This window comes from Mesocricetus auratus, unplaced genomic scaffold, assembly GCF_017639785.1.
Source record: "Mesocricetus auratus isolate SY011 unplaced genomic scaffold, BCM_Maur_2.0 Super-Scaffold_100030, whole genome shotgun sequence".
NCBI lineage: Eukaryota > Metazoa > Chordata > Mammalia > Rodentia > Cricetidae > Mesocricetus > Mesocricetus auratus.
Genome location: NW_024429211.1, coordinates 11,630,459 through 11,655,214, shown reverse-complemented (window position 1 = coordinate 11,655,214; position 24,756 = coordinate 11,630,459). Strand labels below are relative to the sequence as shown.

Here is a 24,756-nt window from a genome sequence, read left to right as displayed (position 1 = left end):
TAACCTTGGCTGAGGATACAGTTTTATAAATACTTGCTGTGCATAAAGACTGGTCAGCATTTTTAGTTGCATCATGTCGTGTCCTCATTTCCAGATGCCCAGCTTGCTCAAGTTTGTCAGGTGTTTCACTTTCAGGGATGCACCGACCTCTTGTTGAGCTCTTGAGGTCATTCAGCTCTGTAAATCGCTGATGATCAGTAAGATGTTCCCCAACTGAGGCTCCATCAGTCTTTCTCCAGAGTTAGGCACGGAATTTTTTTAAGTCTTTTTTAAAATTTAAATTAGAAACAAGCTTGCTTCACATGTCAATCCCAGCTTCCTCTCCCTCCCCTCCTCCCCCAGCTCCTCACCCAATCACCACTCCATTCTCCAGGGAGGGTGAGGCCCTCCATGGGGGATCTCCAGAGACTGTCATTTCATCTGGTGCAGGGCCTAGGCCCTCCCCCATGTGTCCAGGCTGAGAGACCTTTCCTCAATGTGGGATGGGCATCCAAAGTCCATTTGTATGCCAGGAATAAATACTGATCTACTGCCCAAGGCTACATAGATTGCCTTGACCTCTTCACTGACACCCACATTCAGGGAGTCTGGATCAGTCCCATGCTGACCTCTCAGCCATCAGCCTGGGGTCCAAGATCTCTCCCTTGTTCAGGTCAGCTGTCTCTGTGGGTTTCACCAGCCTGTTCTTGATCCTTTGCTCATCACTCCTCCCTCTCTGACATGGGGTTTCAAGAGTTCAGCTTAGTGTTTAGCTGTGGATGTCTGCCTCTGCTTCCATCAATCATTGGATGCAGATTTTAGGATGGCATATAAGGTAGTCATCAAACTCATTATCAGGGAAGGGCATTTAAGGTAGCCTCTCCACTATTGTTTAGATTGAGAGTTGGTGTTATCCTTGTAGATCTCTGGAAATCTCACTAGTGCCAGATCTCTCCTCAAAACTATAATGACTCCATCTATTATGATATCTCTCATCCTGCTCTCTATTCTTCCCCCAACTCAACCTTCCTACTCCCCCATGTCCTCCTCTCCAGTCCTCTTCTCCCCTTCTCTTTTTCCCAGCTCCCTCTCCCCTCTTCACATGCTCCGAACCCGCTCAGGAGATCTTGCCACATTCCTCTTCTCTTGGGTACCATGCATATTGCTCTTAAGGTCCTCGCTGTTTCCTAGCCTCTCTGGCAGTGGAATTGTAGGCTGGCACTCCCCTGATTCATGTCTAAAATCCATATATGAGTGAGCACATACCATGTTTGTCTTTTTGTTACTGGGTTGCCTCACTCAGGATGGCTTCTTTTAGCACCATCAATTTGCCTGCAAATTCAAGATTCTATTGTTTTTTTTCCCACTGAGTAGTACTCCATTGTGTACTCGTCAGTTGAGGAACATCTAGGTTGCTTCCAGGTTCTGGCTATTACAAATAAAGCTGATATGAACATAGTGGAATAGACATCCTTGTTGTGCAAATGTGTATCTTTTGGGTATATGCCTAAGAGTGAAATTGCTGGGTCTTGTGGTAGACTGATTCCAATTTTCCTGAGGAATCTCCATACTGATTTCCAAAGTGGCTGTAGGAGTTGGCACTCCCACCAGCAGTGGAGGAGTGTTTCCCTTTCTCCACATCCTCTCCACCATAAACTGTCTTGGTGTTTTTTGTTTTAGCCATTCTGCCAGGACTAAAATGGCATCTCAGAGTTGTTTTGATTTGCATTTCCCTTACGACTAAGGATGTCTCTCAGCCATTTTAGACTCCTCTACTGAGAATTCTCTGTTTAATTCTGTACTCCAACTTTTTAAATTGTATCCTTTGGTGTTTTGGAGACTTGCTTCTTGAGTTCTTTGTAAATTTTGGAGATCAGCCCTCTATGAGATGCGGGGTTAGTGAATATCTTTTCCCATTCTGTGGGCTGCTCTTTTGTCTTATTGACTATGTCCTTTGCCTTATAGAAGCATCTCAGTTTCAGGAGGCCCCATTTATTAATTGTTGATCTCACTGTCTGTGCTACTGGTGTTATGTTCAGGAAGTGGTCTCCTGTACCAAACCTTCCACTCTCTCTTATAAGAGGTTCAGTGTAGCTGGATTTATGTTGAGGTCTTTGATCCATTTTTACTTAAGTTTTGTGCATGGGAATAGACATAGATCTATCTGCAGTCTTCTACATGTCAGCATCCAGTTATGCCAGCACCATTTGTTGAAGATGCTTTTTCTTTTCCGTTGTAATTTTTAGCTTCTTTGTCAAAGATCAGGTGTATGTGTTAATATCGGGGTGTTCAATTAGATTCCATTGGTCTATCTGTCTATTTTTGTGCCAATACAAAGCTCTTTTCATGGCTATAGCTCTGTAATAGAGCTTGAAGTCAGGGATGGTGATGCCTCTGGCTGTTGCTTTGTTGAACAGGGTTGTTTTGGCTATCCTGGGTCTTTTGTTTTTCTATATAAAGTTGAGAATTGTTCTTTCAAGGTCTGTAGGCATGGAATTTTAAAGATGCTGGAGAACTGATTTTAAACCATGGCTTGCACTTCTGCTTTAATTCTTCCAATGCAATCTGAGTCTTGACTCCTCAGCAGGAGTGAAGAGTAGAAAAAACCTTGGTCATGTCTGCTCTTCCTTCATTACTCAACAGACAGAGTTACAGCTATCACAGAGCTGTGGTTTGGTGATAACACTTTGAGATGATTTAGATTGTCTACTGAGTATTTTAAGGAGCTTCCTCAATGAACTGGATTTTCAAGTTCAGAGGTAAACTTCCAGAGTTTTTAGGAAGCTTATCTCTTGCTCCATACATAATCTGTGGGAAGAACAGAAGGGTTTTATAGATAGCTTTGGGGCAAGAGTCCTATGTGAATGCATGATGTATAAACAGAGGGTGTGGTAGTCCACACCTTTGTTCCATTGCTTGGGAGACAGAGACAGGCAGGTCTCTCTGAGTTTCTAGGCTAGCCTTGCCTACATAGTATGTTTCAGGACAGCCCAGGCTACAGAATAGAGACCCTGTTTCAAAATATCAAATGAGCATAAATGAAAGAATATATTCATTGCCAAAGTATATAAAATAGTTTTCTTTGATTATTATTTTAGATCTATCATCTTTCTATCTATCTTTCTATCTATAGATTTCTCTACTTAAATAACTCCAGCTGTGCCTAACAAAGCAGAAAAAAATACAACTGTATTTTTCTCATTTAAAAAGTATCTGTTGCCTCTTAAGCAACTTAATCACATAAGGCATGTTATAAAAGTCATTTTTTAGCTTTACTGAGGTGTCATTGGCAAAAACTGCATGTATTTGTGACTTTCAATATACAGCATGGATGTGTGTACACACTGAACTTCAAAATCAATATGATTAACATAGCCATCTTATTCCTTTCTGCAGCAAGAACATGGCAGCACCTTTCTGTCAGTGGTTTTGAAATGTGTAGCCCATTACTGAGCATGTTGGCTTATCAACTCTGCTTCTCGTATTTCGTACTCTTTAAGCCATGCCTCCCATTCTCACTCCCCCTCCCCTGAAGCCACCAGCCCCGTTTCTACTTTTTGCTTGAAGAGTTTGTCTGTTATGGATTCCAAGTGTTAGAGATGCTTTTGGTTTAAATTACAATTCTGTGGTAAGCTCATTAGGATGGTACATCTATTACCACCCACGCTTCTCCATTCTCGCATTTTCACCAGCACACACCGTCACTAGAGTCCACTCTTCTGCTTGTCCATTCTACTCATGAATTTTAACAATATATAATGACAGGGCGCAGAACAGCCTCACTGACCTTAAAATCTTAAGATTCTCCCCATGCCCATTATTGCAGATTTTTTTAAAAAGCAAAATTTTATTGGTGTACATGCATGTATCTATGTGAGTATATATACACATGTGTCTTAATGAATGTATGCACATATGTACGTTTGGGTACTGCAGGACAGAAGAAGTCATTAGATCCCCTGGAGCTTGAGTTGAGAGACAGCTGGCAGCTGCCTCGTGTTGTCATGATTCACCAGCAAGTGTTAACCATGAAGCCATTTCTCCAGCCTCCCAGGTCTTTTCCAGTCTTCCTAGCTGCATCTTATAGATTGTTATGTAGCTGGGTCAATTAGCATGTGTCTTTTTAGCACTTCTGATTGACATCTCTCACTTAGTAATAGGCTTTAAATTTCTCTCCATGCTTCTCCATGGCTTATATCTGCTAATCACTGATTAATATTTTGCTTTCTAGCCATATGACCACTTAACTTCCTACCTCAACTCCTGAAGCCATCTTGGTGGCATCCTTGTTAGTAATTTTGAATGAGTGTCTGTAACTCCTGGACAGGGTTTCATTCAGCATACAGAGGCTACCAACTTACCATTACTCTGTTATTGCTGTCTTTCTTTTAAGCCTTGAGTTTGACTCTAGATTTGAACTTCATTTCTATCACTTTATGTAATAACAGAGATTTGTTCCAAGTAACTAAAAAGACCCACGTGTATATTTAACTCCAGTTTTTAATATTTCATTAATTCTTTAGCAATCTTCTTACAATGTGTTTTGATCGTGTTCACCCCAAATCCTCCCTTTTGCTCCTCACAGATCCACCACCACCTCCATACCCACAAATTTTGGGACTTTTACTTTTTAAATTCATAACTCTTGGATTCCAGCTTTTGTTGTCCACACACACCTGGCTGTTGGACCTTACACTGGAGTGTGGTGGGCCTGCTAAGCAATTATTCTCATGATTTCAAAGTACGAAAGCTATGGCAAGCCTATACTTTCAGAAAGCTTCGTAATTTTTTTTTCTCATTGAGTATTTTTGTGGTATTACAACATGATTGCCACAACAGAATTTGCATCAAAACCCGGATCTCTATCATGTGTAATTTGTCTTAGAGAGGAAAAGTGGAAAGTCCATTTAGAATTCCAGCCTGATGCTTTTAGTCACTTCTGTATTAAAGTAATGTTAAGTACAAGTTCCTATTACCAAGTTTTAAAAAGGATGTAAGGACAAAAATGATTAATTTTTCTCTTTAATTTTTTATCTTAAAGAGCATATTTCACCTTTTAAAAATGGTGTTGTTTTTAAGGTTATTTATTATTTATATCTATGTGCCTGTGTGAGTTTATGTGCACCAAAATGCATACAGTGTCCATGAAGGCCAGGAGAAGGCACTAGAGCCTCTGGAACTGGAGTTGCAGGAGGCTGTGAGCTGTCTGATGTGGGTGCTAGGAACCAAACCTGGTTCCCCTGCATGAGTAATAGTGCTCTTAACCTCTGAGCCATCTCTCCAGACTGTTTCATGTATCTGTTTATTGTATGTGTTTAAGTGTGGGTAGGCACGTGCCACTGCACATGTGTGAAGGCCAGAGACAAACGTTCAGAGTTGGTTCTCCTTTTCCATCGTGTGGCACTTGGGGATCACCACGATAAACGGCCAGTGTCTTTACCAACTGGACTACCTTGCCAGCCCTCATTTTTATCCTTTCTAAAGTGACATGGTATTTGAATTTACACACTTTGCTACTCTTAAATGTCAGCAAAAATTTTTACTGAGAGAGATTACTTTTCAATAAAGTATATGGGGAATTAGAGAGCAACAGGGATTCAAATGGAAACGTTATTTCCACTGTGGAAAAAGTGACTTCATTGCCTATATATTTGAAAAGCACACTCCACATACCTTTTGGAAAAGAAACATTATTACTTCTTGGCCAGTACCACATCATCTCCTGCTTTATATCTCAAATGTCTACTTGATGTAATTAAAAATATGAGTCTCCCTTGAGCTTTTGTGAATAAAAACCTTATTTAAACTGCCAGAATTAAAATTTCAGTTAACAATGTAAAGGAAATTAAAGATAGCATTTTCTTAGTTCTTTTGATTTACTTTACTTTTTAATAAGTGGAAACCGTGATGGATAATCCCTAATTCTTCTTAACCTTACTTGGCCCAAATTGGGGAAATATCACCTGCTAAAATACACTGGATTCAAAGCAAATTTGAGTTATCATGGAATAGTTGAAGCTTGTGGTGTTGAAACTTGGTGATTTAGTTTGAATTGTTACAAGCTACACTTCTTCATCCAGAAGATGGAGATGCTGTACTATTAACTACTTATCTTGAGGTGTTATGCTTTGACATATTAGTAGAGAGACACATATGTAAACATGTATTGTGTACCTCCACTGCGATAGACACTACAGACTCTAGGTTACCCCTTCTTTAATGCTGTGTGTAATTAGTGAAGCCGGTTCCTCCTGTGCATGACCACTGTGGGCATCAGAAAAGCAGTGTGCTGTTGGACAAGACCCTGCCCCCATGTGTAGGCTATACATGCAATGTCATAATCACTACCACCCCTTTGAAACTTAAGTACCCTGACACTGTAACAGTTCCACTTTTATATTGCATGCTCATCCTTCAAGTAAAATCTTTGACCTGTACAATTGACTGTCTTTATCATACGTGGGAAATACTCTGTTTGAAAAGGGTTAGGAGGCATGGAAAGATTATTTCTCTTTTGAGGGAAAGTAGGCAGTAATCAAATACATTTTATGAAACATCAGATAAAGGTTTTGCTTTCTCATTGATATAATGGTCATTGCTCACATGAGCCTATTATACTCTGTTTATCAAAATTTAAAAATGAACTGATTTCCTAGCCAAACTAACCACATTCAAAATCTTAATCACCCAACCCCTTATTCAAATGTAATTATTCTCCAATTGAATGCATATTCTTCTTGACATATTTATAAATTTTTTACTTTATAAATATGTAAGTTGTAATGTTTTATATGGAATTCAACATCTGTGCATAACTACACACATCATAGAACAAAGTCATAGTAAAACATGTAAATTACTTTCTACCTAAGAGTATGTTCTGATAATATATAATAAGAGTATGTTCTGTACATGCATGTTTTATTCCTTGTAAATTATCATATGAATTCTATTGCATTTCTATACTGTTACTCCACCAGCTCTCTCCTGACATATTATTTCTGTTTTTCCTACTTTGTCGATGTTGAATAATATATATTCTTTGAACTAAGTTGCTAGATTCAAAGATTCATATTCTGACTTTATGCTTAAAACACTAATTGAGACTGATGTGGAGGCATTTCTTTGAAAACAGTTGCTGATACCTGAACTAGATGAGTTAACACAATATTACTGTGTAGCAAAAGGCAGCAAATGCTGGTAAGGTTGTGACGGAGGGACAAAGAACCAGCACATCTTCTTGGTGCTAAATCTAAATCAGTTCAGTTACCATGGAAAACAGTAAGAAAGTGCCCCATAAAACTAAAAATAGAACAATTACACGAGACAGCTACAATAGGCCTGGGTATGTTCTGGAAGGAGTCAGTCAGTGTAGCACACAAATGGCCATACATTGTAACTCACTGTATTATCATTCATAATAGCCAAGCTAGGGATCCAGCTCAGGTGTCCACCAACATCAAAAGGGAATAGCTAAAGAACATGTGATGAATGCTACACAATGAAGAATTAGGCATAGAGAAGAATGGATTACACCATTTGCAAGGAAATGGGTGGAATTGGAGATCGCCATATGAAGCAGAATGAGCCAGTCTCAGGAAGACACTTACTGCACGTGTGGCGCCCAGATTGTAAGGAAGATGTGAAAGTAGAAGAGATGTCAGGGATGAGAAAGCAAACTCAGGGAAGAGGGGAACAGGGCAATGCCCAATCTGATTATGGTCGAGTATGTTGTATGCATGCATGAGGATGTCACAGTGAAACTCAATATTTTGTACAATCAACATACACTAATGAAAGCAAGTAGAGTGGTTACCATTTAGGCAGCCCTACATATAATATATGTATATGTAATTTGATATAACAACAGTGCATAAAACATATGCATGCTTGCATATTCATATAAAAATGTCAACGGTGCGTATTCTGTGGAAAGATGGGCCTCTCAGGTAGCAGGCCCTTCCAGGCTATAGCAACAGACATTTTTTTTTATCACATAGCTGTAGAACCTCTTGATGTGAAGAACTGTGTGAATTTCATCGAGTCGGTCAGACCCCTATTTCATGTTGTTGTAGTGCCCTGCAAATGAACTAAGCAACCACAGCACATTGCCTATTCTGTGAGTAGAGGACACGCCTGTCTCTGCGTCTAAATGATAAAATATTCTCCCTGGATCCTTTTGCTCTTTCAGCAAGGTCCCAAGTAGCTCACATCTACCAAATGTTTGCCTTGGGCTCTAACATCACGTGAATTCCTTGGCTTTGTGTGGTCTTTGGAAACTAATTCTGCTCTGTAAAAGTAAAAGCCTACAGCACTCCCTTAAGTGCCAAGCAGCAGTTCCTGGCTAAGATTTCTGGGGAAAATGTTAGCAGGATTGTCTTTTCGGTTCCCAAACACTCCTCTCCTAAGCATTTCCTTTTACGTCAAAAGGGATGTGACATAGAATGTAACTAATACCTCTGAAGGTAAAAGCAGGGAGTTCAGCCATGGATTATTTCCGTAGGGTCAAGCTACATTATTTGGCTAACAGAAAGGAGCCTGGAAGGACTGCTACATTTGTTATCTTTTTTTTATACCCTGGTTTACATAAGCCCTTTTCATGATGGGTATAATGCACAGCAAGTAGTACATCTCAGACCTCCCTTTCCTCCTGCCCTACTCCTCCCTGTCCATTTTGCTCCCCTTCTACTGTTTCTCTTCTATTTTCTTTTTTTATTATTAAATTTTTTATTTTTAAGTTTAAATTTAGATTAGAAACAAGGTTGCTTCACAAGTCAGTTCCAGGTCTCTCTCCCTTTCCCTCCCCTCCTCCTGTGCCCTCCCCTAACTCCCCCAATATCCCCTCATTTCCCCAGGGAGGGTGAGGCCCTCATTGTGGGTGTCCATAGTCTGCCATTTCATACAGGGCAGGGCCTAGACCAAGAGTTCAGGGTGAGAGTGCATCTCACATTGTTGGATGAGAGTCCAAAGTCCATGAGTATACTCGGGATGAGTACTGATCTACTGCCCAAGGCTCAGTAGATTACCTAGGCCTCCTCACTGACACCCACATTCAGGGGGTCTTGATCAGTCAGTCCCATGATTGATTCCCAGCCATCAGTCTGAGATTCAAGAGCTAACCCTTGTCAGGTCAGCTGTTTCTGGGGTTAAACCAGCCCAGTCTTAATCCCTTTGGTCATCAGTCCTCCCTCTCTGTTACTGGCTTTCTTGAGTTCAGCTCAGTACTTAACCGAGGGAGTCTGCCTCTTCTTTGATCAGCCACTGAATGAAGGTTCTGTTCCCAGACTCTCTGGCCATGGGATTGTAGGCTGGCAGTCCCAAGACCTATGTCTAAAATCCATATATGAGAGAGTACATGCCATGTTTCTCTTTTTGTGACTGTGTCACTTCACTCAGGATGGTTTCTTCTAGTGTCATCCATTTGCCTGCAAATCTCAGGATTCCATTGTTTTTTTCTGCTGAATAGTACTCCATTGTGTAAATGTACCACATTTTCAAGGAAGTTGAATGTATCTTCCCGGTACCCACGTGGAGGGGTGTGTGGTAGAGGACTCTTCTGCTGAAGTTTGGTTTGGTTTCCACTCATACACACTTTCCATGTTCTGTGAACCGGGTGCTGTGTCTGCATGCATGAAAGGATCTAGTCTGTAATGTTGATGTATAAAGTACATTGTATACTTTGTGAGGAAGACTGATAGATTATTTGGATGAGACAAAAACCAAAAGTGATCTCGGAGACAAAAGAAAAGCCAGTCTGCATTAGGGGAAGGGCTCCTGCCCATTTACAGTGAGTGTTCCAGAGAGGAAGGTGTGTGTCCACGGCAGACTTCCCATCTCCTGAGTTTTCGTACAGTCTTTTTCTATGTGTCTCACAAACGTAGTCATCAGCGCAAGATCGATTCCAAAGCACTCTGTTGAAAGCATAAGTGCATTTTTACTGTTTCTCTGATTTGACTTTGCCCAGCATCCCACGAGACTGAGATTTCTTTACTTTGCAGACTCTGCCACTGAAGAAGATTCCCTGCAAAGCCAGCGCACCCTCAGGCTCCTTTTTTGCCCGAGACAATACAGCCAATTTCTTATCCTGGTGCCGAGACTTGGGGGTGGACGAAACATGTCTTTTTGAATCTGAAGGCCTGGGTATGTATCTCTTCCAAGATTTTAGCAAATGGGGTATTACAACTGCCTTTTTTCCTAGTGTATCCGCCTACGGTTACTGTGTGCTGCTATTTTTCAGATGGTTTTAAAGAAGTGGTAGTAAACTGAAACCTTGCAGTTGTAACTTGAACAAGTCAAGGTCAAAGAAAGGGGCCTGCCGTCTTTCTCCTGGTCACCTACTTGATAAAATACAGGAGCAAAAATGGCAGTGTTTTTTTGCAGCCAGAGCTGAGTGCTATCAATGCAAACTGAGTATTTGTGCTCCACTAAGGGAGAACTCAAGTGTTGCCACCTCTGTGAAGGGTAAAAACTTCAGTCCTTTCTTTGCTGAGACTGAAGTTCACTAGTTTATGTATTTAACTGTCTTCAGGGTTAAAATCAATTTTGCATGGAGGATATTGAAGGAACTGCAGTAGACATACATCTCAGTGAAAATACCTTCCCAGATGGCTGTTTCTTGGTATTTTTTTCTTCTGATTGAATTTTGACAATTCAATTTCCAGACCACACAATGAGATTTTTAATTCCTGGGAAGGAAGCATATAATATATTGAACTAGTGAGTGTTTCCATAGTGGCTAGTACTCTGGGATTAAATATCCAAGCTTACTGCAGAAGCCCCCCTACAGTGTAATTCTAAAATGAAGAAATATTGGAACCAAATTACTCCCTTAGTGAAATGGAGCAAAGTCAAGAATGCAGACTTCTAATGGAAAAAAGAAAAGCTTTGGCTCTGTTTGTCTAGGGCTCTATAAAAATCAATTTACAAAATCACATAATACCAAATATTGCCATTAAAGTAGGCCAAGCATCCTTTGGAGAATAAGTACATAAACTACCTTCCAAACATTTGGAAGAGCCTTTGTCTCTGAGCCTTGGATAATAGTATTTCTCTGCTAAACCCAGGAAACGTGTGGTGACAGTGGGAACTTGACATTTCACATGCTATGGATGTTTGTATCTGCTCTAAGATGAGGAGATAAGATGTGAGAAAGATAGCCATTAAATATTTTGGAATTTTCTCAGCAGAGAAGAGACTAATATCAGTTCAGTGTGGCAAGGTATTCTAGATTTAAAAGAAAAAGGATGACTCAGAATACACAGAAGCGAGGCACATACATCAGTGTGTTCGTGAAGGCTTTGACCTAGACCATCATTATTGTTGGTGAAAGGTGTTAGCTTATGTTGATGATGCCTCCCCTTTAGCCCAGTAGAGATGTTGCAAAGAGAGTTTAACTTTTAGGTATGTCAGGGTTATGTAATGGAAAATTACAGGAAAGAAATGAAGAAGAATGATTTGGAAACAAACATTGTCTAGTAATGTCTGTCTGTATAGCTATAGTCAGTCAAATGTCAGTCATGAAGAGGGCATCCTGTGTCTCACCTGGGTATGGGGACAGATAACATCATGTTTTAAATTATGAGGTGACCCCCGCATTTGTAAAGAATTGCCATACAGGATAAACTGCTTTGGGTCTGCATTAACTTATAAATTTGTTTATTGTACAGATTTCCTTTAGAAAGGCATTTTTTCACTTATTGGTAGAAAAACCGAATGGTTTACAAATAGCTCTGAATATTTCTGTGGCCTTGATTGGTTTTCTCTGGGTCTGAGTCATTTTGTGGCCTGGATTAATAAGACTTTGAGTAAAATTCATCAGGAGTACAAGATTCCTCCCTGGAAATGCCACTGCAATTCATATTGATAGTGTATCTTTATGGTCTGAAAAAACCCAGTTCAATTTAAGTCATAAATAATACATTTTATCTTGAGACTGTACACACTAAAGAAATTTACTTCATGACCTTAGTGTGTAACTGTAGAGTTAGTTATGAAAAAAATTGTAGTAATTTATATATAAAGAAATATCATACATTCCATTCCTTAAACATTTGATTTTGATTATCTTTTGTACCTTACCTTATAACTTTAAATTAAAAGCTATTCAAATGTCCAAGTAGATTCACTAAATCCAAGATTTCAAACCTTTTAAAATTTAAATTTTTATTTTAAGATCCGTACCAAACTAAGTCAGATAATCAGGCTCTCTGTTTTGCTGCTCAATTAAAAATACATTTGAAATTTCTGGGGCTCAGAGTTGGTATAAGGAGATGTTTTGTAGGCCCAGGAGACCCTTTGCAGTGACAAAGGGTCAATATGATAGCATTGATTTAGGATTAGCTGGAGAAAGGAAACAGCTGGGCCCATGGATATTAATGACAATAAGGAGGGGAAGGACAAAGAGAAATCTCATTTCCCAGAGGAGCCTTTCTCCCTGGGTGTTTTTATTATTATTATTATTCTCTCTTGAGGCTGCAGCAGAGCCACACTGGCTGCCAGCCTTGGCCTTGGCCTTTTCCACAACAATAGTGCTGTGTGCTCTGCTTGAAGTCTTCCACGCTTCACTTTTGAAAGGGAATTTAGGGCAAGGTTTTTCTTTTTCCTTTTTTTGCCCTACCTCAAGATTTCGTTTCAGTGGTGCAAGATGAAGAACATCCTTTGTGCCCCAGTGTTTTGAACAGAGAGCAAAATGAAAAGATGCCCCGATGAAGGGGGAGAATGTATCTGAGTGACTGATAAACCAGATCAGGCGCTGCCTGTGTGAAGAGGCTTCTGTTCATGCCGCCCAGAGGTCTGAAGCTGCATAGAGAATGCCTCCTTATCTGTGGGCAGCCAGTAGCTGCTCTGTGCAGCAATTTTGTGTGCAATTATTTGTCACAGGTTTTCAAACGTTCCCAGCCGCCTCCGTCCGCTGTCTTTCTGCAACAGCAAATGTCAAGAAATCTCCGTGGGTATGTGGTGGGGCCATGTAGGGGAAACAGGGAGTGCAGCAGCTGCCAACTCCAGGTGTGGCTCATGTCTGTGACTTTTCTGATTCTTGGAAAACAGCATTGTATGAAGCACACAGTGCAGACAGGGTGTGACCTGCAGGTCATCTGGTATGGGTTTGTTTCCTTTTGAAACATAGACTTCTGTAACCCAAACTGGCTTTGAATTTGCTTTGTAGCCGAGGATGACCTTGAACTCTTGATCCTCTGTCTCAGCCTCCAAAATACTGGCACTATATGTAAGGGCCACCATACTTGGCCTACTTTAACCCTGAGTGATAACGTTTCTTCTATAAATGTCAGTTTTAGATGATAAGATAACTGTATTCCAATATTGCTTTAAACATGAACAAAGAGAATTGGGACAACAGTCATGAAGGACCTACTGGAAAACAAGAATAAGCTGACTAGTTAGCTGAGATATAAAATCACTGGGCATGCTGGTAAAACACTTCCAATACTTCACCAGTGTTAATAAGTGATTATTTTCTGAAACAATAAATGAAAGTTAAGAAAAACCTGCACATAGGATTTCTGAGTATATATTTCTGAAGAAAGTTAGGATAGTAGTTTGTCCTTGGATACAGTAGCATACTTTTAACAAGTTTTTAAATTTCTACTGACTTCTCTGAGGGATATTAGAAAAGAGGGAAACCCTAGTGTGCATTGAGACATTTTAATCCCTGGCATGTGATGTTATTTTCAGCAAACTATCATGGTCCGTAGATATCAAAATCAAAATCATATTCTTTAGGCCATGTAAGGAATGGGGACAAAAGGCCCAAGGTGAACATTAGACATGGCTATATCTGTTTACAGCATTGAAGGTCATGGGAGATTATGGAAGAAGAATGAAGAGTAATTGGCTTGTAAGTGATAGGACCCTCACTTACTAACAAACCAGGGAGGAAACAGTTACCGCTTGTGGTTGGAAACATGGAGGACTTGCTTAATGGTTCTTAAGAAGAGTTTACAGCAGTTTACAAAGAGAATCATTTACTGACATTTCACACATTCATATACCATTAAAGCCTTTCACTCTGAGGCTATTCAGAGTCCAGGTGACTGAGAACTATGTGGAGCCATGACACAGAAGCCCGTGTTTCTGCATACTTGGTGGAGCTCTACCTCTGATGGTCTCCGTGAGATACCTACTCTGACCTGACTGATTCACTGAGATTGATATCAGCCTCCATGGAATGCCTTCTCAGTGTTTATGATTGTGCTTTACATGAAAAAGGTGGTCATGGATACTTTTTTGAATTTAAAAGTTTATTGTTCATCACCTCAGTATCAGAATAATTCTCCATTTGTCATTTTAGTGGATTTTTAATCATGGAGTAGCAAAACATAGTTAATAACACAAAATGGATGAAAATATTTGTTTTAATTTCAAAGAGTTATATAAAGATTATTAGACTGTATTTGTCAATAATCCTCCCATTAGTGAATTTTCAAATGTCAATTTAGATATTTTAACCACCTTTAAAATGACACTGATTATTTTTAATGTGACTCATTTAAATTAATATCTGAAATATTTGATTTATTCCCAGTTTAAAATGTTTTGTGATAAAATTGATACACTTAAGCGATTATTCTAAGGCTTTTACAATATAATTCATTTCCTTTAACAGTGATACCCTTATTTATAAGGGTACCCGCAACCACAGTAACAAGCTGGTGTAGACTATGTCACGTCTGTTTCTGCAGACGTGTTTGGTTTTCTCTGTTTGCACACTTTTCTGTTCCCCGGGCAATGAAGGGAGGCTTGGGGAACTCTGAAAGCACACATTTTGCTGGTGCTACTGGTGTCAATATCAACATGTTGTTGACTGATTGTAGGACCTGGAGCGCAGCGCCTATGCATCTGTTTCTCAGAGAAAGAATCCGCCCACCAAGGACCGGGTTTGCTGCCTGCTGCGTGGCATGTGCTGTGTGCCTCCTGTGACTGTCACTCTTTAGTTCTGGTTCCCTGTGTCTGTGCTTGTGTGGTTTCGGTTTTTTTCCATGCACCTCTGTGACGAGCAGGGTTTTGTCCAAAGCCTGTGATCTCTGTGGTTTCCGGGTTGTTCCCATGGCAAACCCATGGCCTCATTAGAGTGAAATGGACCCCCAGGAGTCCAAGGCTAACAGTCCCTACCCTACGCTGCTTGCACTGCGTGGTCACTGGTTGCATCAGAAAAACACTTGATGCCTGTATCCCTTGTGTGATATCCGCCCCCCATCCTTGCTCTTGTGTTTGTCTGTATTGAAAACTGTAAGAATATGTCTATGGGCTAAATCAAACCAATATTCTTGTTTGCTAGTTATTAGTATTAGTGCAGGGTAACAATTCCATGGGACTGATTTAGCTCCAGGTTATTTATTTTAATTTTACTTTTTTCCCCCAGAATCATTTTGTTTTAGATTTCTTTTAGAAATTAAATTATTTGAAAAATATTGTTTTAGCATTTTAATCCATGTTTTTATTTCATTATGTTTTGTTCATTTTGCTCTTTTTCTCTCTTGCTTGAGAATGGTCTCAAATAGTCCAAGCCAATCCGGGGGAAGTCATTCTGTAGCTGAGAATTATTTGAATACCTAACTCTCCTGCCCCCTCCCCCTCTAGGTGCTGGGACTACAGATGTGTACCATCATCCCTAAGTTAGCTTTTGTTTGAACTCGGGCATTCCCTTTCAGAACTAGCTGACTACACAATGCCTAGGAAAATGTCCAGGACAGTAATATTGAGTCTATGGGGACTGTGGAGTTGCTTCCTGGGTAGCAATTTTCAGGAGCTTAAGAGAATGGAAGTTGAATGAAAGGAAAATGGACGATCGTAGCTTTTCTTGGGTGGGGTCCTCATTGGCCCCGGTTTGATGTTGTATCTCTGTGCTCATCGAGGGCAGCTAAGCACAGCACAGGTATTTCCCTCGATACTCTGCCAGTTGATGTCACTGCACAAACAGAAGCCTGTGATAGGGAGAATGAAATCATTTGTTACCCATGTTATAACTGCTAAGTGCCTGATCCAAGATTCAAATTCTGCTTTATTCACCTCCAAATACTATGCCCCCTTATGGAAATGAATAATTTGAACGAACTTATAAGGTTGTATAGGATTGTTTTAAGTAAAGGAAAATAAATGTAAATAAAACCAACTTAGATATCCTTGCCCTGATCACCATTCTGAGTGCTATGTGCTGGAGAACGGAAACCTGCGTTCCAGCACATTTCTTCATCCAACTTCACTACGTTCATTCCATCCTACAGTGCGTCCCTCATCAATGAGAATATGTGTGAACACTGTGTTCAGGGTTGACCAAAGCAAACTAAGGGAGACAGGTTTATTCGGCTCAGAATTCCAGGTTACACTACGTGTGGCAGAGAAGTCACAGAGGCAGGGGCATGAGAGAACTGGTTACTGTACATCTCCAGTCAGGGTGGCTGGAGAGAAGGCTCAGTGGTTAAGAGCACTGGCTGTACTTCCAGAGAACCTACGCTTTAATCCCCAGCACCTACGATAGTTCACCACTGCAACTCCATTTCCAGGAGTTCTGATATCTTCACACAGATACACATGCAGGCAAAACACCAATGTACATAAAATAAAGACCAGAGTGCGGTGAACCGATACATACATGCTCATGCTCAGCTTGCCCTCCCCATTTATAAAGCCTAGGATCCCTGCACAGAGAATGGTCCTTCCCACAGTTAAGATTGGTTCTCCTGTATCAATCAACTCAGTCAAGGCAACGTCTCACACATCTTCTCGGAGACTAACCTTACTCTGGACAACTGTTCCCAGGTAAGCCGGCAGTAGGCCTGTCTCCTAGGCATCAGGTTAACAAGTGATAGCCATCACACCTAGCCTCAGTGACCTGTGGGAACCCTTCTTCATAGCTGCAGAACAGTTGTTGCTTGTTAGTTTTCAGTTCTAGGCGCTGTGCCCTTTAGATATGTTCTTTACCTCATACATATTTAAATTAGATTTCTCTGTGATTACACCCAGGATAACAACACACAAGGAACAATCTGTGGCTGACACTCTACTTTCCTGGCCCTTAGCCTTTGATTATTTAGACCACAACAAGAGAGACATGCCTACAAAATCCACCAAGTCATTGTACTCACCATGACTTGTATTTCACATATGCAGAGCATGTTTCATAAAGCTATCACACACTTGATATTTTTAGTAAATAGAAAAATTACAGCAGAAGCTATGTTGATATTATAATGTTGACTAATACACTGGTTCTCAGACATGTCACCCATCACCTGTAAAGTGCAAGGAAGAATAGATGGTGATCAGTAAGGGTGGAGCATTCCTAAAACCTCCGACATGATACCTGTACTGTTGACCTCAGAACCCTATCTCACTATCACGGAAATGACACTAGCGTTGATTCTGGACCATGGGATTCCTTTAGAAGGAAGAAGAGGTAGAAGACACAGCAGCAGCTTATTCATTGGACCGTAAGCATCCTTGTGTACAGAGCCTGCCTTTTTACCTTTTAGTTTATTTCTTTCCCTACCTCCTCCTCTGATTTATTAGGACTTGTTCTCTACTGTAAGGTGGTATTTAGATGTACATTTATGACATATTTCTAATTTGAAAACAATATGCCAATAGTATTTTGATCCAGTTTTTTTACTAAATAAAAAAACTAAGCATTGCTTTCCAAGTTGCCCTAAATAATTGTAGCCTTTACTTGTACAAAAACCAAGTGGCCATCAAACTTTTTGTGCTTTTCTTTCTTTGTTCATTTGTTAACACTTAATATAGGTAGTTAAACTATACATAGCCTCCTGTACTTGGTTCTTGAAGGTTATATTCCTGGGATGAGTAGCATTCTATCTAGGTTGTAAACTAAAGTCTCCAGTGCCTTTTATTTTGGAGGGTGCGGAAACTGGAGGGAAGGCTCTCACTTTTATGTAGTCCTGGCTAACCTGTTGATGACTAGGCTGGTCTCCAGTTTACAGAGATGTCCCGGCTTCTGCCTCCTGAGTGCTCAGATTAAAGATGCTCACCATCACTTCTGCTTCACATGTATCCTGAGTTGCAGTCTGGGCTGCCTTCCTTAGGGGAAGCTTAATGTTAGATTCCTTTCCTTCTTAAGGCTTTAAGCATTTTGTAAAAGCCTCTGATGGTGCAGCCATTTCATAGAACTATCACCAGCAAACTGAGAGCTTTTTTATTTTATTTTTTATAAAGAGAATTCCTTTAGGGGATAGAAAGCAAGCAAGAAGAAATCCTGCTTCTACCACTAACTCAAAGAAAGGCCCAGATTATTGCTGAGATTGAGTGGTGGAAATACTTCCTACTGCAAGCTTCAGTAGACGTTTCTATTGAAAGGCAACTGAGGACATATGTTTGAAATGGAGAGTTCAGCTAATGGAGGCAGGACCCTCAGCTCAAATAGCTTGCTAGACTGTCTTAGAGACAGACTTGCAGTTCATTGGTTCCTAAAACACTCAGCATGAACCAGTACTTCCAGATCAATTACTGAAAATGAATTCTACTGTGCTGTTTTATTCTTAAGAAAACCAATGTCAAGGTATTTAGGTCTTAAACATGACCCTGTATAAGCGTAATTATTACTTAGACTTACAACTGCCACAAGCTTGTACTAGCCAAAATATATACTTTATGAATTAGAGCAAAGTTGTTATTTTTATTATCAATATATATTGTTTTAGTAGAAGAATAGCTTTGTGGAGGCTTTTATCCCTGCAAAATTTTGTTACATTATTTATCTTATTCAGTGTTGGTTAGAAGGATAGAACAAGCAAGTTGTTTTCCTGTTGTGGGCTCAGAAATGCAAGTATGTGTTGTCTGTGTTGCTGATCTGCCCAAGTCCATTCACAGAGCAGCTTCACCATGTAATACTACCATATAGTACAGAAATAGCAGCTCAGGAAAGGCTCCCCAGTGGCTCATCTGGTGGGCAATGCTGGATGATGGGACCTTGTTTATACTTATATATACTAAGAATCTGGCCAGGGAAGTGTGTCTTTTTCTAAACCATCAATTATTGATTAGTTGAGAACATCAAGTTAGAGGATCCATTTGACATCTGTCTTTATTTGGAGGTGAACAAAGAATCATTTATAAATTTTATCCTTATTAATTCAATTTGATGTAAGAATTATGGGTGTACCCAGTATATTCAAAAGGTTAATCCTTGCTATATTTTTGTGTGTGGTATGTATACTTTTTAAACTTATATCATAGTTACTGCTACATTTGCATCCAATATACATCTACATATTAACTAGTTAAAGACAGTGTTTTTATAGTGAGAGTTCATTGGACCAGTGGGGTTTGAGACACAGTATAGGCAGAGTTTCAGGAAGCATCTTCAGTTGAGGGTTTGGAATGAGACTTATAAATGCCAGAATGAGAAGCAGCTCATCTCTGTGAGGACCACAGGAAGGTCATTGGCAAGCTTGTCATCCATACTTACTTTACAGTCTTCTCTATTGTAAAGTTGTATACATCTGTCTTGTCTTCTAGTTCTGCACAAACAGCCCCGAGAAGTGTGTCTCTGTTTGCTAGAGCTTGGCCGGATTGCAGCCAGGTAGGTAAGACCTCCTCTATCATGTCAAGGCACAGACACATCTCAGCCTCAGGCAACAAAATCATGTGGGCTTCTCACTGTTGAAATTCAAACAGGATGCAAAAAAACAAACAAACAAACATTTAGCAGAGGACTTGCTTGGATCATCTTGAGAGCTGTAGTTAAAATTAAAAATACACCTCTAGTACTCTCAACACTGCAGTCATGTGGCCAGAACAGTCTTGGCCTAAACTGTCATTGATACCTGATGGTGGAATGTCCTTCTGTGTATGTTTCTCTTATTGGTTGATGAATAAAGCAATGTCTGCCTAGTGGCCAGTCAGGAAGGATAGGTGGGGCTACCAGACGAGGAGAATTCTGGGAAGTGTGGACAGAGGCAAATGCTATGTGAGACTGCAAAGTAGTAAAAGACCACATGGAAATACTTAGATTAATATAAATGGGTATGTGTTACAGGGCGAGCCAGTAAGAAGCCCTAGATACAGGCCAACAGTTTCATAATTACTATAGTGTCTGTGTATTCATTTGGGGTAAGGTGGTTGCGGAACTGGTCAGGAAATTCCATAACGATGCCATTTAATTAAGTGCACTTCCTTTCCTATCTTGATGGAACATAGAGTGTAACCTCTATGCCTTTAAAGTCTATGCATTTATTTTCACTTATGTTTGTTTTGTGTGCCTGCGTGTTTGTATGTGCAACCATGTGTGTGTAGATGCCTGCAATGTCCAGAAGAGGGTACTGGACTCTCTGGAACTGGAATTACGGGCAGTTGTAATCTGCCCAGTGTGGGCCTTCTGCAAAAGTAAGAAGTGCTTTTAGCCACTTAGCTCTCTCTGCAAGTTCCTGCTTGACACTGTGTGGAATAGTTTACTCAATAAGAAATCTGCTTTCTCTCATTTCCTCCTGATTCATCCCTTGTTTTCTGTTTAATAATTTTAGTCTTCTATTTGTGTCTTTTCTTGATTCTCTTATCAATTTTCATCCCTCAGAGATTTTACTTGCCAACTGAATGTGGGCAATTTTTATATCATTTACTTTTGTTAGCATAGAAAGACACAGGGGTTTATTTTTATGCAATTTATTTTTTATTTTTAAAGCAAACATATGCATGCATATCAGTGTGGAGGTCTGTGACTGTGCAGGTGACTGCAGAGACCAGAAGTGGTAGTCAGATTCCCTGGAATTGAAGTTATAGGCAGCTGTGTGTCCCCCTATGTGGGTGCTGAGAACCAAACATGGGTCCTCTGTAAAAGTAGTACATGCTCTTAACATTGAACCATTTCTCTAGCCCCCCTTATTCTTATAGAAATATGTGTCCCAAAAATTTTTCAAGTACGAGAGAACAAAAACAAGTAATTGTAGTTACCACAGCTAAGTAAGTTGACGAAAGAACCCTGTTAGCCAATCCAAATTGCTCTGGTTTCCTGCTTTTCTGTTTACAACCTTGCAAAACACTAGACGAGCTTTTGATAGTTTTATGAAATCCAGAGAAAGAGAAATCAAGATAAAAATATTTGAAGAGATTCTGAGGCTAAATAAATGTTGAATTAATTAGATTTTTTCAGATTCCAATTTGTGTTAAAATTAAAAGTATGTCTCTAGTATTCCTAATACTGTAGTCATGTGGCCAGGGGAATCTTCGCCTAAGCCATCATTGACACCATTTAATCAAATGCATTTCGTTTCATATCTTGGAGTATAATCCTCTATGTCTTTAAAGTTTATGCACTTATTTTTACTTATGTTTGTATTGTGTGTCTGCTTGTCTGTATGTGCAAAATTTCTCTGATAGTATTGAAAAAATATACATTTCTGAATGCAAGTCATATGACATTGATCAAAGCAACTCAACAAACTCAAAAGATTCCTTTAACCAATTTTTAGCATTAATTTCTACAAAATAAATAACTACAACTTCAACATCTTTTCATATTACAGTTTTATTCATGATAAGAATGAAGGCTTCTGAGATGGTAGTTCTATGGCAAGGCTGGTTGCCAGCAGCGTACCGCATTATCTCATACCTTTGGGATTTGGTATCCCTTGATCCAGAGAAGTTTATAAGTATCCAAAGGAACTGTCTTGAGAAAATTTTTCTTTAATCTTCTATTGCATTCATGGTCTAATGAAATGTTACTTAAAAGAAAAATGATCGTGTGTTAAGATTACTAATTGATTCACTTGGAGGACCTGCAAGGACTGCTGGGAGTTTATGTGTCCTTTCCCATGGCTGGGGCACTTTCCATATATAAATCTAAGTTTACATGGCCTTAAAATAGGGAAAATGGTGCAAAATTATCTGGCAACCTTCTATAAACCATCTGTTACATGCCTTAGAAAGAGGGACTTTCATTAGTTTGTAAAATTTGTCCCCCAATCCAACAACAATGGAACACAGATGTCTTTTGTTGGAAAGTGCAGTCTACTAAATAGTTTGAATATATTTGCTAGGTTAAAAATGAGTTTGGTGGTATAATAATTTCAGTTAGCTTAATCCCAAAAACTACAGACCCATTCCTATATTCTCCCCACACAGTCACCCAGCCCAAGACTCCCTTACTTGTTACTTTTTAATGAGATGAGAGTAAGTGTCCAACCTCTGAATATTTATACTACATCTATATTTCTGGGCTCTACAGGAATCAGGACTTAGCTTTAGTGAATTCAGCTTTCTTGGTGACTCCAGTTGGACCCCTATTGGAGTTGAGAGAAGGAAAAACCCTTGTCCTCAAAGTACTAACACCTTGTTCTTGGAAAGAAGAAACACTAATTTGTGAAAACCTCATAGAAAGAATAGGCATGTGAAGAGACATAGAAGTTATCAATGATACTAAACCAAGGTAGCCTTTTGAAGAGCAGAAAAATGCATTTGATGACTAAATTGGCTTGCAGGTACAAGTCTCCATCCTTGGAGGTGGGTCATGATTTACAGCCTGCTGACACCTCCAGACTGACAGGAAGCCAATGGACCATATTTAAGTGTGCATTCCAGTACTGACAGAGTCTACCCTGGGCAGCTTAAAGAATGCAAAAGCCAGTGTAAGCAGATATTCCAGGCCCAGTGTTGACTTTCTGTGTCAGTGGCACAGCTAGTTTTCAGCTTTCCCAGGTAAAGAAGTATCTCCAAGGAAACATTTTCCATGTGTGAGTCTGTTACCAGTTTTATTCAAAGCTAGCCTATTTGTTTTGTGTTGGACAAGAGTTGAACCTGTTGCTACTCTAATAGCATATTTGCTATTTTTTAAAGACTGTATGAACCTTATTCTTGGGAGGCAGCCTTCATCTACCTGCAGTTAAAAACAAAGTATTTTCCAATAGATTTGTTATTTTCAAATGTGATGTTTCCCCTTTCAATTGACATACAGTTGGCTGTGATCACAGTGTCTTAGATTCCTCCATACTCACAACCAGGTTTGTATTATTCTCTTGAGAACAGTCAACACAGGTAAGTTTTACACCCTGATGGAGCTAAGAATCCACAGATGTCTACAGTACTTAAGAGGGTGGCATTCCAAAGTCCCTCTGGTCTGTTGGTAGAAGAGCAGGGTTTGTTGAGAATCAGCCATGCTGTTCTCTGCCATGATTTCTGGAGTGCATCCAGTGTCTTGTAACAACACACTGATTGGTTTATAAGTACAAAAGGTTAGAAATACAAAATGTGGCAACTAGATCTTTGTAGTAAGTTTTTTCATTATGGAACAAAAATAATAGATTAGAGGGTTTTGTGACATTGGAAACTGTTTGTACTTAATTATTACATAAGCTTTGCAGCTCTCAAAAGACATTGGATACGAAGAGCCTTTTTCACTATTCAAATTCTGAAGGAAAAAAAGGCAGAGAAATTATCAAGTGTTTCCTTTATGACTGAAAAGGCCCAAATTATCAGGCCTGCTCGGTGTCTATGACTGAACTCTAGAATCAGGCCATTAGCAAGGATCAAGCAGTTTGGGGCTTGGGTCCTTCCTGGAGTTGTAAACCAAGTCAAACCTGATCAACATAACCATGGCCTTTTATCTCAGGTAATGAGCTAAGAGGCCAGCAACTGAACCAACTGGGTCCCCTCTGTGGGGACAAAACATCACCATGAGGAAAACTCCCTCCCTAGAAATTTGCACTGTATTTGTGTGCAATGATATCTGTTAAAGTAGCAAACCACATCAGGAGGATGCACCCAAGGTTTTCCGTTGGCTACTGACGTGACACAGTGCTCAACCAAAAGCAGTGAGCACAGTGCCAGCATGTATTCTCTGCTCATAGACCATTTGCATTCTATCTTATTTATAACCTACTATTTTGTTTATCTTGTTTTATCTGGGAACAGGGCCTTCCAACTAGTCTAGACTGGTCACAAACTTGACATCGTCTTGTGTCTTTCTCCCAAATGCTGGAATCACAGGTGTGCACTGACACACTTGGTTCAGAACAGTCTTTTAATCACCAAGTGAAGTTTTCTCTCCTTTTTTTCTCTTTTTTTTAAATTGAAGTTAGAAACAAGTTTGTTTCACATGCCAATCCCAGCTCCCTCTCCCTCCCTTCCTCCCCATCCCTCCCTACCAGGTCCCTAAATCCCCCACCCAGCGTCCACTCTGATCCCCAGGAAGGGTGTGGCCCTCCATGGTGGATCTCCAGTGACTGCCATGTCATCCAGGGTAGGGTCTAGGCCCTCCCACAAGATTCCAGGCTGAGAGAGTCTCCCATAATGTGGCATGGACACTCAAAATCTATTTTTACTCCAGGGATAAATACTACCCAAGGCCGCATAGATTACCTAGGCCTCCTCACTGACACCCACATTCACGAGGTTTGGGTCAGTCCCATGCTTTCCACACAGTCATCAATCTGGAGTCAAAGAGCTCTGCCTTGTTCAGGTCAACTGTTTCTGTGGGTTAAACCAGCCCAGTCTTAACTCCTTTGCCCATCAGTTCTCTCTTTCTGACACTGGATTCCAGGAATTCAGTTCAGTGCTTATCTGTGGGTGTCTGCCTCTGCTTCCATCAGTCACTGGATGAATGTTCTGCTTCCCAGACTCTCTGGCAATGGAATTGTAGGCTGGCATTCCCCTGATTCATGTCTAAAATGCACAAATGAGTGAGTACATGCCATGTTTCTCTTTTTATGATTGGGTTACTTCACTCAGGATGGTTTCTTCTGGTGCCATCCATTTGCCTGAAAATTTCAAGATTCTATTGTTTTTTTACGTTGAATAGTACTCCATTGTGTAAAT

At 40.0% G+C, this 24,756-nt stretch overlaps 1 protein-coding gene across 10 annotated transcripts in view; it reads left to right on the top strand.

Annotated features, from left to right (window-relative positions):
• The window catches only part of Gas2 (growth arrest specific 2), a 151,990-nt gene that overhangs the window by 73,581 nt on the left and 53,653 nt on the right, over positions 1-24,756 (top strand). For 7 of the 10 annotated variants that reach the window (XM_040733286.1, XM_040733284.1, XM_040733283.1 and 4 more), the window contains 3 exons: positions 9,978-10,119; positions 14,811-14,912; positions 19,468-19,531. In XM_040733286.1, coding sequence (XP_040589220.1) covers positions 9,978-10,119; positions 14,811-14,912; positions 19,468-19,531 — 308 coding nt within the window. The remainder of the gene's footprint in view (positions 1-9,977; positions 10,120-14,810; positions 14,913-19,467; positions 19,532-24,756) is intronic. The other 3 variants (XM_040733291.1, XM_021234766.2, XM_040733290.1) reach the window with 2 other exon arrangements.